This window comes from Orbicella faveolata, unplaced genomic scaffold, assembly GCF_042242905.1.
Source record: "Orbicella faveolata isolate gen_17 unplaced genomic scaffold, um_ofav_v1 contig_36, whole genome shotgun sequence".
Classification (NCBI taxonomy): Eukaryota; Metazoa; Cnidaria; class Anthozoa; order Scleractinia; family Merulinidae; genus Orbicella; species Orbicella faveolata.
In genome coordinates, this window is record NW_028301565.1 from 9009301 (window position 1) to 9030839 (window position 21539).

The following is a 21539-nucleotide window of genomic DNA, read 5'->3' on the forward strand; positions in this document are numbered from 1 at the left end:
TTGTCAAGACAGATACTATTAGAAAACAAGGGGTTTGGTTATAATAAGAGATCACCTGATATTGATCTTTCTAGCTTTGTCATAACCTTCTACTGAACTCTTTGTTTTGGCAAAAAGTCATTTTGGCTTAACAAGTTTCTCCTTGTTAAGTTAACTCTTATTGCTAATGACTTAGTATAGGAAGTATCCCTGTTCATATATCCTTTCCTCTTTAATTCACTTGCTGCTTGGAACCAGATTCTGTATTTTTTAGGTCTTTCTATATGACATCCTACGCAGTTGTCTTTTACAGTCTATACAGTCTACTGAGAAATGAAAAATAAATAGAACCCAAAGCACCACTTTAGGACACCTCTCTTGTCAGAAGTTCAGAAGTTCAGAAGTTCACTGCATGCGAGGAAACAGATCGTGCTCCGATCTTATATTTGACGAACATTTTGACATGAAATGAAGCACCTTTCTGGCAAGAGGTCTGGTCCGTGTTATTCTGAATATCATCCGTTTCATCTAGGTCTCCTGTAGAGTGATTTTATATCATTTTACCATCTAAAATATCCACACGTCTGCTTGGAGCTGGTTGGCCTCGCAGAAGAAAATGTTATCTTTGACGGTTTTGTGGATAATTTAGCGCAAAAAATAATTCCTTGGTACATTACTTATTTTCCAACCCAGCATATGACTTGATAGTTCAAATGCCTTTGCAAGGGAGCATTTTCTCATATTTCGAGGGTTTCGAGTATCGATCAGCGGGTCCAACACGCTATCGTCTACAAAATAATGGGTTTAAACCCACTGATCATTTTTATGCACATGTTAAATGATTCGTTTTCATCACTATTCGAACGTTTTAAACTATATCAAGTTCATGTTTTTGTGTTCGTGTTGTTCATTGTTGGGTTCTTCAGATATCGCCCAAGAAACGAGTGCAAAGCTCCACTTTTCAATCGCGGTTTTAATTGAGCGATGTCGAAATTTTGCATGTTTTTGTGCCTTCTGACTTCTAGTTTTTGAACACCAAAGTATTTTTGAACACAATATTCACAGGTTATCTTATTCCTGTGGTCTGTTGATCGCTTTCTTTCAAATTCTTTGAGCAAGCATCGGATGAAAAACTTGTCTGGTGTCATTCGTTAGCGGCCGTTGAAACTTCACGGGCCGGCTCACGAGTGACGTCATAATGGCCAAGATCATTGGGCGCGTAATCGCATGGCAATGGCAACGCAAGCGAAGTTGACCTCTCCCTCCTGGTCGTCCCAGACTCGCGCGGGTACAAGCTCCGCTGGTCAAGGGGAACGAACACTCTGGGAACAAGGTTTCTTACGTTCTCTGACGTTCTCTTTGATTTTGCTCTTGCAATTGCGTTCGTGTTTTCAAAAATGGTAGGATACAAGATTTTAGAAGTAGATCGGGAAAAAATAGGTAAACATCCTATTCTGAAGGACCACTCGAAGCAGCTTTTCTGTCCAATCTGTTGCTTCTTGGTGAGGGAACCGATCGGCGTAGCGTCATGTCCTCATCGATTTTGCAGTTCTTGCTTGTTGGAAAGGTAAGCTTAAGCTAAGATTTATCACGAGAATAATAAACAAACTGAAAAAAAAAAAACTATGGCAGGAGCCCATCATGACATCATGAAGACCACGAAATCATTGTTAGGCTTTGATTGCGCGGGAAGTTCGGGTTTTCGCGGATGTTTTGACGTCGCGGGAAGATCTGATCTTCAGTCGCTTTTGTAGATATAGGTGGACTGACTTGAGGGCAATCAAACTCTTGAACGCGGTTATAACTTCAAGATGTTCTTTCGATTTTCGCGTCACAGTGTTGTAAGTATGAGGGAGGCAGCCCTGTTTAAAAGTACATTGCGTATGCAGGGATCCAAATATCCTCCGAGCAGCTTGCTTTACGGTGGTTTTCGTGCACAAGTATTTGGGTCTTTTAGCCTTCGAGTTTCTTTCGCTAATGGCCAGTTCGCTATCGGTCCGCCAACGGATAAGATTAGTTCGCCAACGTTTCTTCTTTCTGGTGAAGCGAAGTGATTGATCTTTTAAAATGATCTTTTAAAATGATCTTTCAAAATATATATATTTGTTAACTGCCACTGAAGCTTTAAAACTTAATTCCTTATAAATTATACTGGTTGCACAAATGTACCTATCGGTAAGTGCCAACGAGTGAATTGAGTTAGTAAACAAGAGTCGATTGAATTATGTATAGGATACTTCTAGTATAACAGGTGTTAAAGTCAGTTTCTTTTAGTTAATGTTTCAAATTATTGCTGTAATAAACACAACATTGTTTATTTATCAACTTAGTGAGTGAACAAAACGCTAAACACTTTTTTTGTATTTTTAAAAATCATGCTTATTATACTTCCAGTGTAACAGGTGTTAAAATCAATTTCCTTTCCCTCGTTCGGTGATTATTTTGGTAAGTGCTTAAGTAATTTGCCTACCATTCTGCTTTTTGAGGCGTATACATCTTGGATTTGTTGTTATTGAATCGTACAAGTGTTACATAAAGCTGAACAAGACCCGAGTTGTTTTCTGGAATGAATTCGAGTGTTGTTGATTTGATATTCAGGGTAACATTCAGGATTTGTTTGCCATCTGTTCGACGAATTATTTCAGTAAGTGGTTTGCCTGACATTCTGCTTTTTGAAGGTGAATGTAACTTGGATTTGTTGTGATTGAATCGAATAATTGGAAAACCTCATTTAGGTATTTATTCAAGCGAAAGCGCCCTTTGAGAGTAAATTAAACAAACAACATTGATAATCTTTGTCGTATTAAGCTTACATGTAAGCTGGTTTTACATTGTTCTTTGCTCAACACTTTTGTCTCCATGAAAAGCATTAAATCAAAGTTACATGCACCTCATTGGTCATTTACTAACTTATTTTACAATTGTACATTCACCTTCTAAAAGCAGAATGTCAAACAAACTACTTACCGAAATAATTCGTCGAACGGATGGCGAACAATTGTACAAATTCTGAGTGTTACCCTGATTCAAATAAACAACACTCGCATTCATTCCAGAAAACAACTTGGGTCTTGTTCAGCTTTAACAATTGTACGATTCACTCACAACAAATCCAAGATGTATACGCCTCAAATAGCAGAATGGCAGGCAAGTACTTACCAAAATAATCGCCCAATGAGGTTCCGCACCCAGGAGAGCTGAACAAATATTGAAGCCTTGTGATGTCACAAAGTATACTAGTGTTCAGATTGGTTCGTACAATATATCAACAACATCTGGCTACATTCTAATGTGGCCTAAAAATATCACTGACAGAACCGGATTATGCGAAAATCGAGCTGAAAGATCTGAGATTTTTTCTGCATAGTCATCAAACTATGCACGGCTCTATATCCTGCTGCCTCGACAGGCTTACGTTTTTGATCGCCTGTCTCGTTGGCAATAAGCTTACGGTATATTATGTAGGTTATGATTTTGCTGTGAACCAGCTGAACTCGATCAACAAACGGCGCTTCAAATGTCTCGGAAGATCAAACTAAGGGCGAATTCCATTCACTCTTACCTACTTTTAACTACTCGTGGACGAACCTAAAACAGGTAGAATTCTCACTCAACCACCACTGACCTTCATGCAAGCGGTGAAAACTGGAATTACCACAAAAGAATGCTAGAAAAGTTTCCTAGCATTCCAAACATGACCTAACATACCTAACCCCAGGTTGCCTCGCCTTGAGCCGGGCAAGGTGTTATACTATGTTTCATTGTTATATAAATGTCATTATATCTGAAGAACCAGATGAAGGGGAATAAATATGAGAAGAGAGAAATATAAAGGACCAACTGATATGTGTCATCAAAATGTTATTGAAGTGTGCTCTCGTTTCACACACAAACAATAGTTCCTTTCTTCGGTCAGGCCCCTTGTGTGACAGATGACAATAATGATCAAATGAGACCACTACAAGACAGTAAGTGAATGCTGAAGTAATTGCAACTTAATTGAACAAATAAAACCTGAGTCTCTTGCCTCCTTCAAAATGCATTTCTTTCTCAAAAGATTTTAAAGGGCGTGGATGCTTTTAAAGCAATCTAATTTTAAAATGCTATGGAGAGGAACAACCATTAATTGTAAACAAAATTGCAGTGATGGTCTAACAGAAAAATGTGTGTCCAACGAATGCAAAATCGATCTGAGGGATCTAAATGTGGAATACAGTTGATGGTGGAAGCTACGGACAGTGTTTACACGCTTGCTATTGGTGCATTGATGTGTAGCAAATGATAGTAATGCCTTGTTACATTGAACAAAACATCAAGCTGCATGATTATTTCTTTCGCGTTACATCAAACTGTATAAGGTGTGTCACCTGCCAGTTCTGATGGACAAAACATTAAAGCTGCATGATTATTTATTTCACGCTACATCAAACTGTATGAGGTGAGTCACTCACCAGTTCTGATGGACAAAACATTAGGCTGCATAATTATTTCTTTCGGGTTACATTGATCTGTATGAGGTGGGTCAGCCGCCAGTTCTGATGGACAAAACATTAAGCTGTGTGATTATTTATTTTGTGTTACATCAAACTGTATGAGGTGTGTCACCCACCAGCTCTGATGGACAAAACATTAGGGTGCATGATTATTTCTTTCATTGAACTGTATCAGGTGGGTCACCTGCCAGTTCTGATGGACAAAACATTAAGCTGTGTGATTATTTATTTTGTGTTATATCAAACTGTATGAGGTGTGTCACCCACCAGCTCTGATGGACAAAACATTAGGATGCATGATTATTTCTTTCATGTTACATTGAACTGTATCAGGTGGGTCACCCACCAGTTCTGATGGACTAAACATTAGGCAGCTTGACTACTTATTTCGCTTCACATTGAACTGTATGAGATGTGTCACCTGCCAGTTCTGATGGACAAAACATTGGGGTGGGTGATTATTTCTTTCAAGTTACATCAAACTGTATGAGGTGGGTCACCGGCCATTTCTGATAAACAAACATTAAGCTAATTGCCTCAGCATTCTGACAAATTTCTTGCAAATTTAGTGAGACCTCGGTGCAACCTCTCATTCCACTTGCTGGCGGTTTCATTATGGCACAACCTTTATCATTGACCGTTCTGTCATCCACCGGTGTTAACGTTTTCACTGGACATGACATTTGCAAACATAGTTGAACAATTTTAAATGGGCAAATGCACTATTCCCTGATGGTGAGTTCTTTTCTAGCTGTTGGCGTAACAGAAATACCAGCAAACCAAAAATTATGAAGCCACAATTTCAAAATATTTATTCAGAGTAGGCCTTACCCTCACAACTCACTGCGCGTCTCCATCAGCCAGCTGAAGTGATCTTCTTTCCACTTGCCAAATTCATTGGGGAGACTTGACACAACTGAATTTTTCTTGAAGAACTGGCCAGGGCATCCTCTACAAATACTGCTACTAAAATGAAAATGTAGACAAACAAGGTTAAAATACTCAGGTTTAAGTTAACATCTTAGCTTGCCAAAAAGTCAAAGACTTGAAGTAGAGTTTGGATTTTTCAGAATAATCTTTACTTTGCCAAAACTTAAACAAAAGGAACTTGCACTAAACTCAACTGAAATTTTGCAGCTAAATTGAAACTGCACATGCCATCTTATATACGCATGACCGTGCGTACATAGAGATTTCGTTCATGATGGCTCAATAGGAATAAGATAGGACTAGTGCGTGTTATGCTATAATGACTTCTTTTACATGTAGTTATTAATGAATTCCTCTCTAGATCCCTTAAGGCCAGTTTTCACTAGTGATGGAGTGGTAGTCAGGGTTGTCATTAAGGTTTAACTCGCCTGTAGCCTTAATCTTCACACCCATAGCAAAATTGTTACTTTATGGGTGAATTGTATCAACTACAGGCAAGTCCACTCATAACATCAAGGGTCCATCAAACATACTCAGCCGTAACAGGTGTTACAGGTTTTGGCCCTTATTGACAGCCCTTGTAGTCGGAGTGGCAATCAGAAGCATAGAGCAATATGATCTAGTGAAAATCAAACTGACGAAATTGGAAGCAGAGTTTCGATTGTGTGCGTGTACATTTGGCCCGATAGAGGGGTTAGAGGAAATTTGTTTGTAATGAGTGCCCTCACTCACCTTTTTCTTTTTGCAATGTACACATAGGAATGCACCTAAAGCTGTTTGCCCAGTGGATAAGCAGGAGTTCCTGGTGCAAGAGGTATCTGTGTTTGTGATTTAAGCTTACCTATTGAAATTAAACCTTGTAAATTAAGAGCTGTGGGCTTGGGTCTTAAACATTCAAGTCTGCATTTTGACTTGAGACTCTTGTGTCTCATTTATCAGTACAGCCATTTTACACCTTCCTATCTCCCTCTTGATAATATAGCTCATTAAAAAAAGCAATGCCAACACCTTGGGGCATCTGGTCTAACAGCTTAACCACAAACAACATGTATAAAAAGTTAAAGCTCCTTCACATATTACTTGACAAAACTGTCAAATTTTCAAAATGGTGGTAAAATAAAAACTATGAGAAGCAAATGATTAATATGTTCAGATTTTGTCTTTTCAGCTACTACTTCAATGATTCCTGGAAATAAAGATGATTAAAGCAATTTGCTCCTAGATCTTTCTGGCAATTTGTTACATTTTTTTTCTCTCTCAAAAATTCGCTCTGAGGTAGTTAATTTAATTTGTATTTCACATTGTGGAGTGATAAATTTGTCTTATAATTATCAAGAGTTTCCTAACACATATTCTCAGCATTTTAAAATATATACAGAAGGTCTTCTAATAATTAAATTTTAGACTTCAACCCTCCAAGTTAACTTTTTTCCTTAGTGGCCATTTGGCCACTGACTGTTCAGGTTTGGTCGCCAGTGAAAAATTTTAGTCGCCAAAATATATGCATAAATTAATAATTAATTAATTAGCTCTTATTAACCGAGCAGGAGGTCTGTATGGGAGAATCTTGACCGAGGTCGTGAATACAGACCGAATGCAGTGAGGTCTGTACACATGACTGAGGTCAAGATTCTCCTATACAGACCGACTTAGCTCGGTTAATAAGATGTTTATTATATGGCGAAGAAGAAAACTTTAATTCGTTTAATGTATTTGGTTTGCTGACATTTTGCTAGTGAATGGCGATGAGCTTAACTTAAACCTGCTGAAATTTGCTTGTCCTGTTTACTTCTTTTTTTGTCATCAGCCTTTTTGGCACTTCCATAAATTATTGAGAAGAAAATAAAAGAAAATAGTGAACATTTTTGTATTCTAGTTTGCTACTTTTTCAACGCAAAATGAAACCGGTCTACAGATGCCGGTCTAGATGGGAAAATCTAGACCGCGGTCAATATCGATTTCAGCCAATCCAATTCATAAATTCGGTAGTTCCCAGTCCTTGCGAGACACAGCCATACAATAATAAAAAATAATAATCTTATTGTTATCTAACTGTATTATTAATAACATTTTCCTTGAACCACCTAGTAAATTGAAGACCCGTTCAGTGAAAGAACTACCTAATGTTGATTCAAATATGCTTTTATTGGAATGATTGATGATCAAATGAAAATGAAAATTAAGAAAAAAAGTCGCTTCACAAAACACAGAAATATTTGTGTATATCATTTATAATTCACACAACAGGAGCAGTGCAAATGACACAGATTATACCAAGTTAAAATAAGATAGCCTCATTCACAGCTGAATGGCGGAAAGTTTTCCAATGTTTATCAAGGCAGCGTCAAATTCTTGCTGAGACCATAAAGTGAACACTATTTTTACCTTATCGCTTGTAATCTTTTTTAAATGTTCAACCTCGTTTTCTGCTTGAATAAGCAAACGATATAAAACTTCATCTGAAAATTAAAGACTGTATTGAAATGGACAGAAAAGTTCATGCTCAAATTGTTTGTTGTTTTGAATTTAACATGCGAACCGCGGAACGCAAATACTCAACGCGAAAATACTTTCACAAGTTTTAGGGTAATCACTAAGACAGATATTTTTTATTGATGAAATCTTTGAGAATTTGAAAATAAACCCAGGTTTGTTCACACAAGTGAAATTTATTTATAACTGCGAGCCGCTTTTCATCACAGTTTTTTTTATTTATGGAATCCCCCGTGCTTGTGTTATCAAGTTTGCTGTAAAGTCAAGTATTTTCGTGTCCACCTAAACAAAATATGTTTCTCAAATACATCTGGATGTTTCTCAAATATATTGTGGATCCTGTCACTGTTGAGCTTTCCAAGCTTTTGCAATTCGTCTTCTTTTCGATGGCAAATGACCAGATTGCATGCATTGTCTCACACTTCCAGGTAAAATTGTCATGTGCCAAAGTTCAGTCGAGTGGAACAAATTTCATCATGTCCCAAGCTCAACTGAATGCAATTCCTTGATCTGTGTTTACCATGTAACATTTCATTTTATTCAGTCTCCATTTCTGTTGGTTAAAATCCCACAACAACTAGCTTTGCAAAGTGAATTGTTGATGCTCAGGACGTTTTTATTTTCGCTCCGGATGATAGTCCGCTCAAGCTCCTGATGCACAGGTCACGTTAATTTTAGTCGCCGAGCTGGCAACTTGCGTTCTAATTTAGTCGCAAGCTCCAAAATTCTAGTCACCGTGGCGACTGAAATGGTCGCAACTTGGAGGGTTGGACTTGTAGATGCATAGATGACAAGAAATGGCTATTACGTGAGAAGGTTTTTCATTAACCCCTTAGTTAATATCCCTAGAAAAAATGCAGAAAGACAATTGAAAGCATTTTTGAGTTATTTTTTGTAATTAAGAAAATGCCTCTTAGATGTCAGTCCGGGCTATGTTATGAGTGGACGAGTGGATAAGTGAGGGATGCATGTATGTCACACCAATCAGATTGCGGCTACTATCAACAACCAATCAAATTGCTCTTTGTAAAGGTGAACCATGTGTGTAAAGATTTCATTCCGATTTTAAAACGGCCATTTTGGTTTGGCCTTATTCTGACATTTCCGATGCTGCATTTACTGTGGTCAAGCCTAAGGACTGTTAGTAATTAGAATTCGATAATCAGCCGAGAAATCGAAGTCTTTGGCATACATGTACACTAACTTGTGATCAAGGCATTGCTTTTCGCAATACATGGAATTTAGAATGAAATGATTCTTAGCTGCTCAACAACTAGGAGGTTTCTAGGACAGGAACGATTGAGTTTTAGTGTAGGGATAGTAGTGCTGCAATAATACACCAATGCACCAATGAATCGTGTTATCTTTTGTCATGATACGAATATCAATATTATGACAAGATATCGTGATATTATGATATTGTGATTCTTCATGAATAGGAAATTAAACATACAGAAGTGACTGTCTTTTATGACCGCTTACCCAAGTCCAAGCCCTTTCAGACCTATTTATTAAACAAAGGGACCTGGGAAAGGGGAAAAGTTCCATCTTTACTTTGTATTGCTTTGTGTGCTTCCGGGCACATATCTTCAGCTTTTGGTGATGCTTTAGATTTGAATAACTGTCACACTTTGCTGCCGTATGTCAAGATGTTTGTCATTTCTTTAACTTTTTTGACACAAAAATCAACGAACAAGATGCCAAAACAAAACATTTTGCTCATTTGTCAAGTTATTTCCAACTTAAGTACTATGGGATTCCAGGACAGAAAGGCAATTCTGTGAAAATTCTGTTATAGATCTACTGCATAGCGGCGTCGACAAAACCCTGGATTGGACCGGACCAGATCACGGACCGGATCACGGGTCGGATCATGGACTGCATCACGGACCGGATCACAGATCGGATCACAGATCAGATCACAGAAAAAAAACAAAGTTTTAAAGAAAAAAAATCCCCCCAAAAAAATCAAATCATTTATAAGATAATAACAAATAAAAAATAAAAGTGGAAAACTAAATTATGTTAAATGAAAATAAGAATCCCGAATTTGACGCAATGACATGTTAATTACAGAGAATGACAAGAGGTCATTTAAAAAGCCACATAAATGCCTAATTTACAACAAATTTAAATTGTAATGAACAAGCAGATGCATGTAGTTATATTTGAACGTTAGTTGGCTCAAAGCTTGCGTGAACCTCCCATTCTTTTTTTTGAAATTATTGTTAGTATCAGTAGCTAATTCTCGGCTTCATTTTTGTGTCAGATGTGAGCGTTACAGTTAGTGTTACAGTTAATGAGAGAACTTATGTACAAAAGCTTAAGGACATGACTTGCTTTAAAGGAGCTACGTCACGATTTGCGCATCTTGAAAAAAACTAGCCTAGTTTTTCAAGTTCGTCATTTGCAGTCCTCGTTAATCTTTGCTATCCTTAGCAATCCTCATTCTGTTTTGATTTGTTCTTACCTCTTAAGTGATTTCTATCCTAGAACACGATCATTTTAAGGTTTTATTCTATTTAAAGGCAACTCTTTGCGATCCTAAAAATGACTCTAAAAATCGTGACGTAACTCCTAAAATGTTGTTTATTCTTGGGTTGCGTTATCGTTCACACTATCGATGTTACTCTTACAATTTTTTGTAAAACAGCTATATTTCCTTGAAATACAAATTGTTTGTTTCATTTTATTCCAGTGCGAAATATCGTATTCCAAACTCATATCTTGTAAAAGTATAGAGTTGTCTCAAAAACGGAAATTGTTTGAAATCATCAGGTGTTTAATTTTTTTAGTGTTTTTAGTTTTTGTGTTTCGATTCATACGTTCGTCCTATTATTACCATGCTGACTCATTTTATGACAGTTTACCTTTGATGCAAGTGACTATACGAAATATCATTTATCTGAACTGCAGAGAAAGATATGAAGACATGATTGATCATCGCAATTAAACACACAACTTAAGCAGTTGTGAAATTAAAGCCTGAAAAAAAATTCAGGCCTGAATGGGACTCGAACCCATGACCTCTGCGATTTCGGTGCAGCGCTCTACCAACTGAGCTATCAAGTCAACTGGGAGCTGGTCACATTGTGAGTTTGTAATATACCTGTAGATGATGAAGAGTGCAAGTGAATATATGAAATATCATATAGTTGAACTACGGAGAAAGATATGAAGACATGATTGATCATCGCAATCAAAACCCAACAGCCTGAAAAAAATTTATCTGTGACCAGCTCCCAGTTGGCTTGATATTATAAAAGAATAAAGGAATATCACACCTGAATTAAGTAAAATGTTCTCCTCGCAGTAGTCACTCTAATGTAATTTGCTCAACAAAATTTTGAATTTTGAATCTTGAATTTTGAATTTTTTTCCTTGGTCCGATCCATGATCCGATCCATGATCCGATCCGTGATCCGATCCATGATCCGATCCATGATCCGGTCTGTGATCTGGTCCATGATCCGGTCCATGATCCAGTCCGTGATCCAGTCTGATCCAGGTTTTGTCGATGCTGACTGCATAGTTTCTGAACAAGGTGAAGCTGGAGGTAGTTCAGTTGTTTAGTACTGTTAAAACCAAGGAATTCGAATTGATGAATTCATTTTAGAATCACTAGTCTTGTTTCTAAGAAAATATTCAAATGTCAAGTTAGTATTATTTGACAATTGATTGCCGATTGCCCTTCAATTGCTTTTTTCTATTTTATAATCTATTAAACAAACTGATGTTATCACACTGAGAGCTAAGAAGAATAACTTTTAAAAAAATGCTAGCATTGTCATACAGGTGTATGTACATTTGTATCACTGTTGATGGACTAAAGGGGCAGACTGAGATAGCTGATGTATTGGTTGTAGAGAGACTAGCTACGTCCAATAAATTAGCATTCATAGTTGATTTTCCTATTTTTTTTTTTTAAAGAAAATTCCAATTTTTCAATCATGAGTTTCCTATTTTTCTATTTTTCTGAACAACCATGCTGCAGACACCCTGTCTGTATCTAAATTAAACTTACATGTATGTTATTGACTGTATGACTGATTGAGAGTGCTTAATTGATCAGACTGAATTAATTGTTAATACTTCTTGGTCATTTTCAGTGATAACATTAGTGTAGGGTCATGCAAATGGTTTTAATATACACTGTAGCACATTTAATAATAACCAGTGCATTACAATACAAGCTTTGCTGTGACCTACAACTGTATCAACAGCCATGTGCAAATTATTAACTTACTTTAACCACACACGATTAAATAATGCACCTGATCATGAAAAGACATAATCAATTGCCTGAAGATACCAAAGGATATATCAAATTATGATATTGTTTTGCCGGTCCCACTTGTTATAACAATGATAATACTAATACTAATACTACCACTACCACTACCACTACCACTACCACTACCACTACCACTACCACTACCACTACCACTACCACTACCACTACCACTACCACTACCACTACCACTACCACTACCACTACCACTACCCCTCTGGCTCTGGCTCCGGCTCCGGCTCCGGCTGCTGCTGCTGCTGCTGCTGCTAGTACTGCTGCTAGTACTGCTGCTAGTACTGCTGCTAGTACTGCTGCTAGTACTGCTGCTAGTACTGCTGCTAGTACTGCTGCTAGTACTGCTGCTAGTACTGCTGCTAGTACTGCTGCTAGTACTGCTGCTAGTACTGCTGCTAGTACTGCTGCTAGTACTGCTGCTAGTACTGCTGCTAGTACTGCTGCTAGTACTGCTGCTAGTACTGCTGCTAGTGCTAGTGCTACTGCTGCTGCTGCTGCTCCTCCTGCTGCTGCTGCTCCTCCTCCTGCTCCTGCTCTGCCTCCTGCTCTTGCTCCTGCTCTTGCTCCTGCTCCTGCTCCTGCTCCACCTCCTGCTCCTGCTCCTGCTCCTGCTCCTGCTCCACCTCCTGCTCCTGCTCCTGCTCCTGCTCCTGCTCCTGCTCCTGCTCCTGCTCCTGCTCTTCCTCCTGCTCCTCCTCTTGCTCCTGCTCCTGCTACTCCTGCTCCTCCTGCTCCTGCTCCTGCTCCTGCTCCTGCTGCTGTTGCTCCTGCTCCTCCTGCTCCTCCTGCTCCTGCTGCTGCTGCTGCTACTACTAAGTAGTTGCAAGTGGCAAGTACTAACCAACCTATATATTTAACATTCCATAGAGTTATCCAGATAAACTCACAGAGGAAGCAGTGAAGGATATTAACATTTGCTGCACATTTGATAGTAAAACTGGAGGACCATGTAAATGGGTTGGACAAATAAGGCATTTGGAGGTACAATGTAACTACTGCACATTTATTAAGAAATATTGACTATTTATAAAGGATGTTGTTACAAGTACTGTAGCTAATTGTTTTTTTAATTATTTTGTTTTAATAATCCTCATGTTTTGTTTCTTTTCTGGAGGCATCCCACATTTATTTGCACAACATGATAACCTTTAAAGTGGCGAGCTGTTCAGTGTGTTGAACTTCCATCCCTTTGAAAAGTTTTTCTCTTTTTTAATATAATTTTGGAGAAACATCCATTTCAAACATGATAGCCCTGGATGTGACACATATGTTTGTGTCCAGAAGGACGCATTCGGAAGTCATTTATGCATCTTTCCAGACATTTTACTCATGGGAGACATGGGAGGTGCAGGTAGTCAGATCACTACAAAATTTGTTGTAGAAACAGAAAAAAGTAACCCCAAGGTTTTCAAAATGTACATGGACTTGTAAGCAAAAAAAATACCACAATGTAAGTTTTTAATTGTTAACTCTCATGATCTAGGTGCATATGGATTTACATCGTAAGGGAGCTCAAGAGGCAACTGCTCAGGTAGATTGAAATGTTTTATTCTATTGGACTGGATTAACTAGTCTATAATATTGTTTTTTTGTTTTTATAATAATGACTGAGTATATTCTGAGTATATTACAAGGCATGTTTATGTTGAGTAATTTTGTATGAAAGCCTGATGAAGTAAGGATTTACACTACTCGTGATATTTGAAAATTCTTTCAGATTGTACTCGCTTGCATAAAGGCTTGTGCAATTTTGGGAGAATTAAATTCAAATATCACTCTTAAAAAGTGTGCGTCTAGTAAATCCTTTTTAAAATTGCACTTAAGATTGCATTTATACTAATTTGAGCAAAATCATTCATAAAGTTCTACATCAATATAGCTCTAAGAATTTTGTCATTTATTGTAGATAGACTCTAACTCACACAGTAATATTGTACATGTACCTGTAACAAAGTTAACTTATTTTAATATCCACCTTTGCAACAGAGCCCCTAAACAATGAAAAAGTGACAAAGTTCGTAGTGCATGCAGTAAGACATCACATGATATATTAGCAATAAGTTATTAATTTTGCAATTTTAAAGTCAGGGGCACATAGTAACATATTCGTGCATTTTGTTTTGATTTTACAGGATTTGTAGAAACCATGTCAGACTGTGATTTTGTGATGCAAATGCTCCTTATATATACAAACCATACAAGCCTTCAATTTTCAATCACTCTTTCTACTTTCATTTGAAACTGAAGATTTAAGACCTTAAACTGTTATAACGACAATAACAAAAAAGAACTGCACTCACACACTACAACTCGACACAATGAACTTCTTAAACTTTTACTTATTTTTATGAGCAAAAATGTACTTTAAATTTGACCACGCAGTTTTAAGCTTCCATAAGTTTAAGATTGTTCACTTTGACTTGGTGATGGTGTTAAGCAAATGCTGAAATGTCGTTGCTAATTTTAACCAAAATGGTTTCAAACTTTTGATCTTAATATTATTATCACAATGTTTAAATAAATAAATAAATTATAATATGTAGAGAGGAAGCCACATCAGCCTTAGCTGGTTTTTGCGCAGGTCCTCTCTCCCGGTTGAATTAGAATTTGGAGTGTTGGTTTTTGTAGAGGGAGGAACTGCAGAGAACCCAGAGAAAACCCCTCAGAGCTAGGCCAGAACCAACAAACTCAACCCCCATATGGCACTGAGCCTGAATCGAATCTGAGCCACTTTGGTGGGGGGCAAGTGCTCTCACCACTGTGCCATCCCTGCTCCCCATAGTGAAAAGTGAAAAGTGAAAAGTGAAAAGTTTAGAAAAGCTCACCAAAAAAGAGACAAACAGCATGGCCGTCACTCACGTCACTCACCCACATGTAGTAAAAAGCTGAGAGACTAAACATGCAGTTTTATCGTGTTAACGCGTGCAGACATTGTAATTCCTCAACATCGAGGCATGATTCTCCCTTTTCTGTGATTATCTGTGACCATACTGGATCTTAAAGAGGATCTAATCATTGACTCGAGTAATTATGTCAGCACTATAGGTTATCAAACAAACTTAAGTCATTGCGGAGAATGCTGCAGATTGTTGGGTCCCAAGATTTATTATGTATTATAATAAAAATATCAGATATCTTGTACTATATGCAATACATATTATAAGCACTAACCTACTTTTAAATGCCTCGTTGATCAGTACTTGTCAGATGTTTAAAAGTTTTCTAGCGGTTTTTTAATTGAGTAGTTTCTTAATAATGCAGAAAAATGTGAAATACGCATATCATTCTGCATCTTTAAGCAGGCACAGTACCAGGCGGAGAATTGCGCACAGCTGGGCCCTGCTCTCTTTCCCAGTACTGCTAAAGGTGCTGTTCCTGGTCCCTCTACCTTGCCCTTATTTGATCAGCCAGACGGTGAGGAATCGTGGAAGGAAGTAGCGCAGGGTTTGATGCACAAGGTACGTGCATGTGACCTTTTCCTCACTACCCATTATGTTTGATTTTGATGAGAGGAAGGACAGAGTACTCGAGAATCGACCATCAAATGAGTTGAAATGTAACAAGAAAAATATTACCATTGACATAACGTGAAATTATCGTGAATAGTTACGGTGTATGCGAATTCAATATCATCAGAATTAGTGAATAAACTTGCGCTGAATACCTATACTATAGACACGCCGTCTATCATTTTATGTTCTCAGCAACTTGTGGACCACAATGACATTCAGGAGTTAAAGCAACAATTTGAAGTGCTCTTAGGAGCATATAACACTGAAAAACACCAGCGTGAGCAACTAGAGAATGTGGTGGCATCTACAGCGGAAAAATTTCAACTGTTGGAACACAAGGTAATCCTCTGATTACACAAATTTTCTGTGTTAATTCTTTATTTCTGATTCTTTTTTTTTTTTTTGTTAATCAGTAACAACAACAATAAGTTATGGTAAAAGTGTTAAAGTTAAGATAAAAACATAAACCGTCAATATATGTTTCGTATTTTCAGCAAAGTATGGATCGCACCAATATTGACCAGTTACAACAGCAGCTTGCAGCATTTAGTGATGCAGTGGTTACTGAGAAACGGGAACGTGAGCGATTGCAGAATGAAATGAGAGTTACAGAGGGTCAAGTTAAAGTTCTGGTAATTCTTTTATTGTATGTTTATCTCGTCATTAAAACAAATATAAGCAATGCTATGATTTTTGCCACTAAGTCACTTGTACTATCTGCATTACTAAAATTGTAATGTAAATGTGGTTTATTTACCCACGAAATACGGAAGAGCCCTTATGAACTCACCACGAAGTGTTGAGAGACCCCGGGAACGAGGTTGGCGTCGAGATTGAATTAGAATTCAGATCGTTGGCTTTTGTATCATCATCATCTGTCCTTATTGCACCATGGAATGCATAAGGCCTTCACAGTCTCTCTCGAGCGTGAGCGATCTTGTGCCGCCTTCCGGTTTCGCCTCAGGTCAGATGTATGGAGTTAAGTTTCTTCTTCCAGGTTGTTTTAGGCCTTCCCTGTTGTTGGCTTTTGTAAAGAGAGGAAAACTTGAAAACGCAGAAAAAATCCTCGGTGCAAGAGCGAGAATCGATAACAAACTGAACGCACTTATGTCTCCAGGTCCAGGCTTAAGCTTGGCAACAATGGAGGGAAGTAACCTGCGTGCAGACGTCTACAATGTCCTTTGTTTCGCGGGTTTTGTAGGAACACTTTGCCATGATGGCCACTTGAAAAGAAGGAAATAGGAGACGTTTGCGTGCAGGCTAGGGGGAGGCGTTTATCTTTTAAGTGACAATCGAGGTGTAACTCTCATTGCGTCGATTCTCATTACGCTGGTACGCGTTTTACAACCAGCCACGCTGTACCTCATGTTTACAACAGGGATGGAGTGGCAGATTATTGTAACCTCAGTCATGCAAGGTATATAATTGTCTTCCTTGTGGCGCAAACGGGGCGGTTTTATGATTTAAGTTTTAATTTTTATCTCAGTTTATATCTGATGCACGAAATAACCATGGTTTGCTTTTCATTCTTCTTATGTAACGTCGGAGCTAGAATTTAAAAAAAAAAATGTATATTTGATGAAAAGAGATATGCTCATGAGAACATATGTATTCAAAGCCACCAAATGCAACTCACTCACCACGAGTCCAATAGTTGTACCTGGAAACAAACCATGAAACCAAATAGGTGAAAGTGACATATTTCATATATACGTATTCTTAGCAATCTATGGACCACCGTGAACAGCTGAAAGAGCAACTCGCGACCCTTTCTGATGCACTTGCTACTGTGTCACGTCAAGGTGAGGAGTTGCTACAGGAAGTAAGAACTGCAGAGGACAGAGTTGAAGATCTAGAACGCCAGGAACCTCTTTAATTTTATTTGTTTAGTATACTTGGCATATGTGTGGAATATCTGTAAAGTAGCGGGTACATTTTTTTTAGCTAGGCCATGTAGCTACGCGTATGTTCCACGTTAAATTAAGTATTGTATCGTATATCGTATCATGTATCGTATCGTATCGTATCGTATCGTATCGTATCGTATCGTATCGTTGTATTTTTCTTTTCTTTTATCTTTTTTTTCTTCTCGGAGATACTAGCACACAGGTGCTACTCTTCAGTTCGAGCATAAATAAAGTTTACTACAACTACTACTACTTTCCTTCTCGCTCTTTTTTTTCTCTTACATCTAAAACAACGGCAAAAGAAAACGAAAACTGTTGATTCTGCATTACAATTACAATGGCAGTTGTACAACACTATTTTCAGCAGCGTCGTGACCAAAATGCCACCGAACAGTGTAAAAGACAGCTCGAAGTATTTGCCGTAGAATTTGCTGAGGAAAAAAGGAAACACGAGCAATTACAGGACAATGTTGTAACTGCAGATGGCAAAATTCAAGTTCTAGAACAAGAGGTATAGTTCATTGATTTTATAGAATAATGTGTTTTTCTCATTTCTCTATTCATTTCTCTTTTCGCTGCCGCCTTCTATTCTATTTATTTCTTTCATTTTTTCGTCGACAGAACTAGGGTATCATAACTTTTGATGACGAGGTATACTTAACGCAGATGTGTTTTTCGTTACTTCTTTGTATACAACTTTTAAATCATGTCATGACGGTACTTCTGACTCTCCCACCGACTCCTAGCTACTTCTGTTCGCAGTTTAGAGAACACGAAATAACGCATTTTTGATCAGTTTCTATTTGCTTTTTGTCAATTACTTCATCTAACATTTTAACCGATCCATCCATCCACCACCGACTGATGTTCTTACCACATTTTGACGTCATCTGTGATCTATTACTAAACAGACGCACGGCAACATGGGATCTATTTGTCTTACATATATGAAGAAACAAAAATGTTTATGACGTCATCTATGCGTCTGTCCTCCAATTGAATACAATCAACATAAGTAAGAACCAATCAAAATGTGAGAATAATTCGATATTATATAACTATACATGGATTTAATTAATTAATTAATTGGTTAAATAATTAATTAATTGGTTAAATAATTATCAACTGATTAATCCATTTTACGCTTCAGTTGGAAACTCAAAAGAATATGTGTGCCAGTGCCGGAGCAGAATGTGCTAGAGAGCGTGAAAGAGGAATTGAAACTCGAGCTCTAGAAAGTGGATTACTTCAAGAGTACATTGGGCGGCTTCAAAGTGGGCATCTTGATTCGCAAAGAAGTCTTGCCGACCTGGAAGTACAGTTTAGGCGCTTTGAAGATGAACGCCTGTAAGGTTTTGATGAAAGTTTGTAATGTGTATCAGTAATGAGCTCAGGAGTTAGAACATTGTAGCTCAATGTTGCAGACTTAATCATTAATCTAGGATCCAAGTGTACTTTGATCTGAGGAGTGAAGTGTCGAAGGCAGTTTCGTGTCCTTCAGGTGTCAATGGTTCGTTTTTCGAAGTGAGTCCTTTCAAAATCTTTTTGTTATCGAGAACTACATGGTCCAGTCGAAGTCTGTTTGTTGTTGGTCGAATTAACTGTTTCTATACATTTCCCCACATCAAGAACATGGTAGCTGGGGATAAGCTAGACTTACCCAAGTTTTCTTTTTTTTTGGAATTCTCGTGACCGAGAGCTTTATAAAATTATCTGTGGGTAATTTATTTCCAATTTATGAAAGCGCGCTCCGAGACTAGTACATTTTGTGCATGAAACGCGAGTCAAAGTGCTTTGGAACGTTGAGCTATTGCGGGTAACGTACGTTATACCAAAGCTGCGCTGAATCGCTTAGAAACAAAAGCGTACTTTACTTAATGTTCTGCCTGTATGACTTTGCAACAAATGAAAAGTGCCTGACACTGACATCCTCAGACGTCTTCTACATGTTCCCAAGAAATTATGCATCCCGTTATACTTTGAATAAAGTTTTTTCATTTCACCCTTTAAGCAAACCAGGGTGCGACGGGTTGAAGCGAAAGGTTATGTTCCTGACCCTCCGTTCTGTAGTTTGAACGATACAATGATACATTTTTAGATGTATTTGTAATTTAGCCGTTCCTATCAATATTGACAACCAGAAAAACAGACAAGAGTATTATACTTTCACCATTCACAACCTCGTACTCAAACTTAAAGTTTGAGTTTAAAGACGGATAAATTACATAGCTCATTGGTATTAAGAATGTTTTGTAAATCGCGGAGTAAAGCTTCGAATTTTATTTTAATGATAAAATATGGCCCAGGAGTGAGTGTACTTGCTTTGTGGGACTCGTACCATCTGGATGGTATGCATGATTTAATCATGACGTTTTTAAGACGTTAGTTCTTGTTACTTTAGGCGATTTTGCCATGTGCAAACTGATTAAAAAATTAAAGAGCTGAACGAAACACTACGCACAGCGAAAAGCGGGCAAGCTAGATTGGCTTGGAGGTATTTCATAAGGTTTAGAGTTCACAGTTCAAACAGGGGGAAGGTAAGATCGCCTAAATTAGCGCGACTCACGATTTTAAGGCTGGAGGTTGACTCCATGATATTTATGAACTACGACGCCCAAGGTGTCATAAAAAAAAATCATTTCTTATGTAAGGGGTTTTTGTAAATGTTGTCCTCTGTTTTTTACTGGCCTCTGTTTGTATAGATTTTGAAGAGACATGAGCGAAGTTTTGTAGCATTTTGTAACAGCCCACACAACTGGTAATGAAATTGAATAGATGTAGATGTATTACCGCAAATGCAATTTACATATGGTATTAGAACCCCATCAACAATTTTTCTGTTCCATCATTGGTTGTTCTGGTCCCCGGGCGTGGCGGGGGGGGGGGGGGATATTTGACCCATGTTTGGGTATAGGGGTGTCGCCAAGGGTTCGAAATCCTGACCCTGTTGAGGACAAAAATACTCTAAAACACTACCCTGTGTAGGACAAAGAAATACAAAGAAACTAGAACTACCGGTACGATCTATTCTGTCAATGCGCGCTTGTTATAATACTAATAAGTGGAAAAATAATTTAAATTAAAGGACACAGAAAACAATAGCATTCTTGTACAAAAAATGATCTGATGTTGATTGATGACCTTGTAAAGGCCTGTTAACGTCTGTGATCGTAATACCATGCCCTGTTTAGGACAGGTTCTGACCCCGTTTAGGACAGAGGCGAGTAAAATTGTATACACTGTTCAGGACAGCGAGGCCCAAAAAAACCCTGTCCAGCGGCATGTCCCCGTATAGCCCAAATAAGGGAGTATCCCCCCCCCCCCGGGTTCTGGTCAATGCCAAAAATACGAACTTAATGAAAATTAAACATGTCATGTTCAAAGTCAATGTTGCCGTTTGCAAACATAGAGGAAAAGATCTAGAGGTGCACTATTTTATGATGCGATCAATAACGTGATAATTATTTCACTCTGGTTAACTGGTTGGTGTGGCCATGGGGTATAATATAAAATATTCTTTTAATTCGGGTATAATTATCTGATTACTGGGATATTTATTAATGTGTAATATGTATTAGAGAAAGAGAAAAAAGATCAAGGAGACCATTATGAAATTGATGTTTGAGTGCCTTTGTTGATATGCGTCATATTCCATAGCCCGCAGAACAGGCGGATTAGCAGGGCAGAGAGGGAAACGCGATACACGAGCGCGAAGCGCGAGACGAAAAAAAAATCCGTGGAATTTTTTCGTCTCGCGCGTCGCGCTCGTGTATCGCGTTTCGCTCTCTGCCCTGCTAATCCGCCTGTTCTGCAGGCTACATGTTCCATTGCAAATTGATTCTATCGTCGTGGACTTTTCTCTGATATATAGACCATCGATCTCTGCGCTTCGTGTACCGTTCCACGTTCACGCTAGAAG

The 21539-nt window shown here is 38.1% G+C and overlaps 1 protein-coding gene and 1 non-coding gene across 5 annotated transcripts; one reads left to right on the forward strand and one right to left on the reverse strand.

The window, feature by feature from the left end:
- The first annotated feature begins 1233 nt into the window (after positions 1-1233).
- LOC110060414 (uncharacterized) lies at positions 1234-21238 on the forward strand. 4 transcript variants are annotated; one of them, XM_089275039.1, is made up of 9 exons: positions 1234-1546; positions 6162-6216; positions 13069-13182; positions 13685-13732; positions 15501-15659; positions 15906-16052; positions 16208-16345; positions 17985-18131; positions 18771-21238. In XM_089275039.1, the coding sequence occupies exons 1-9, from the start codon at positions 1377-1379 to the stop codon at positions 18969-18971; spliced, it is 1179 nt and encodes a 392-aa protein (XP_089131165.1). In that variant the 5' UTR covers positions 1234-1376; the 3' UTR covers positions 18972-21238. The 4 variants fall into 4 exon arrangements, with proteins under 4 accessions (XP_089131165.1, XP_089131166.1, XP_020622847.2 ...); XM_089275040.1 differs by having other exon boundaries at positions 15504-15659; XM_020767188.2 differs by lacking the exons at positions 17985-18131; positions 18771-21238 and adding an exon at positions 17437-17872.
- Positions 10895-10967, reverse strand: Trnaf-gaa (transfer RNA phenylalanine (anticodon GAA)). Its single transcript has one exon. It is a non-coding gene; the product is annotated as a tRNA-Phe (tRNA).
- Positions 21239-21539: the final 301 nt, after the last annotated feature.

Bases quoted from the DNA above. Each gene is read 5' to 3' on its own strand.
- LOC110060414 (XM_089275039.1), top strand. From the start codon at position 1,377: ATGGTAGGATACAAGATTTTAGAAGTAGATCGGGAAAAAATAGGTAAA. The intron at 13,733-15,500 runs GTAGATTGAAAT...TGCATCTTTAAG, and splicing joins CTCAAGAGGCAACTGCTCAG to CAGGCACAGTACCAGGCGGA. The intron at 18,132-18,770 runs GTATAGTTCATT...TTTACGCTTCAG, and splicing joins TTCAAGTTCTAGAACAAGAG to TTGGAAACTCAAAAGAATAT.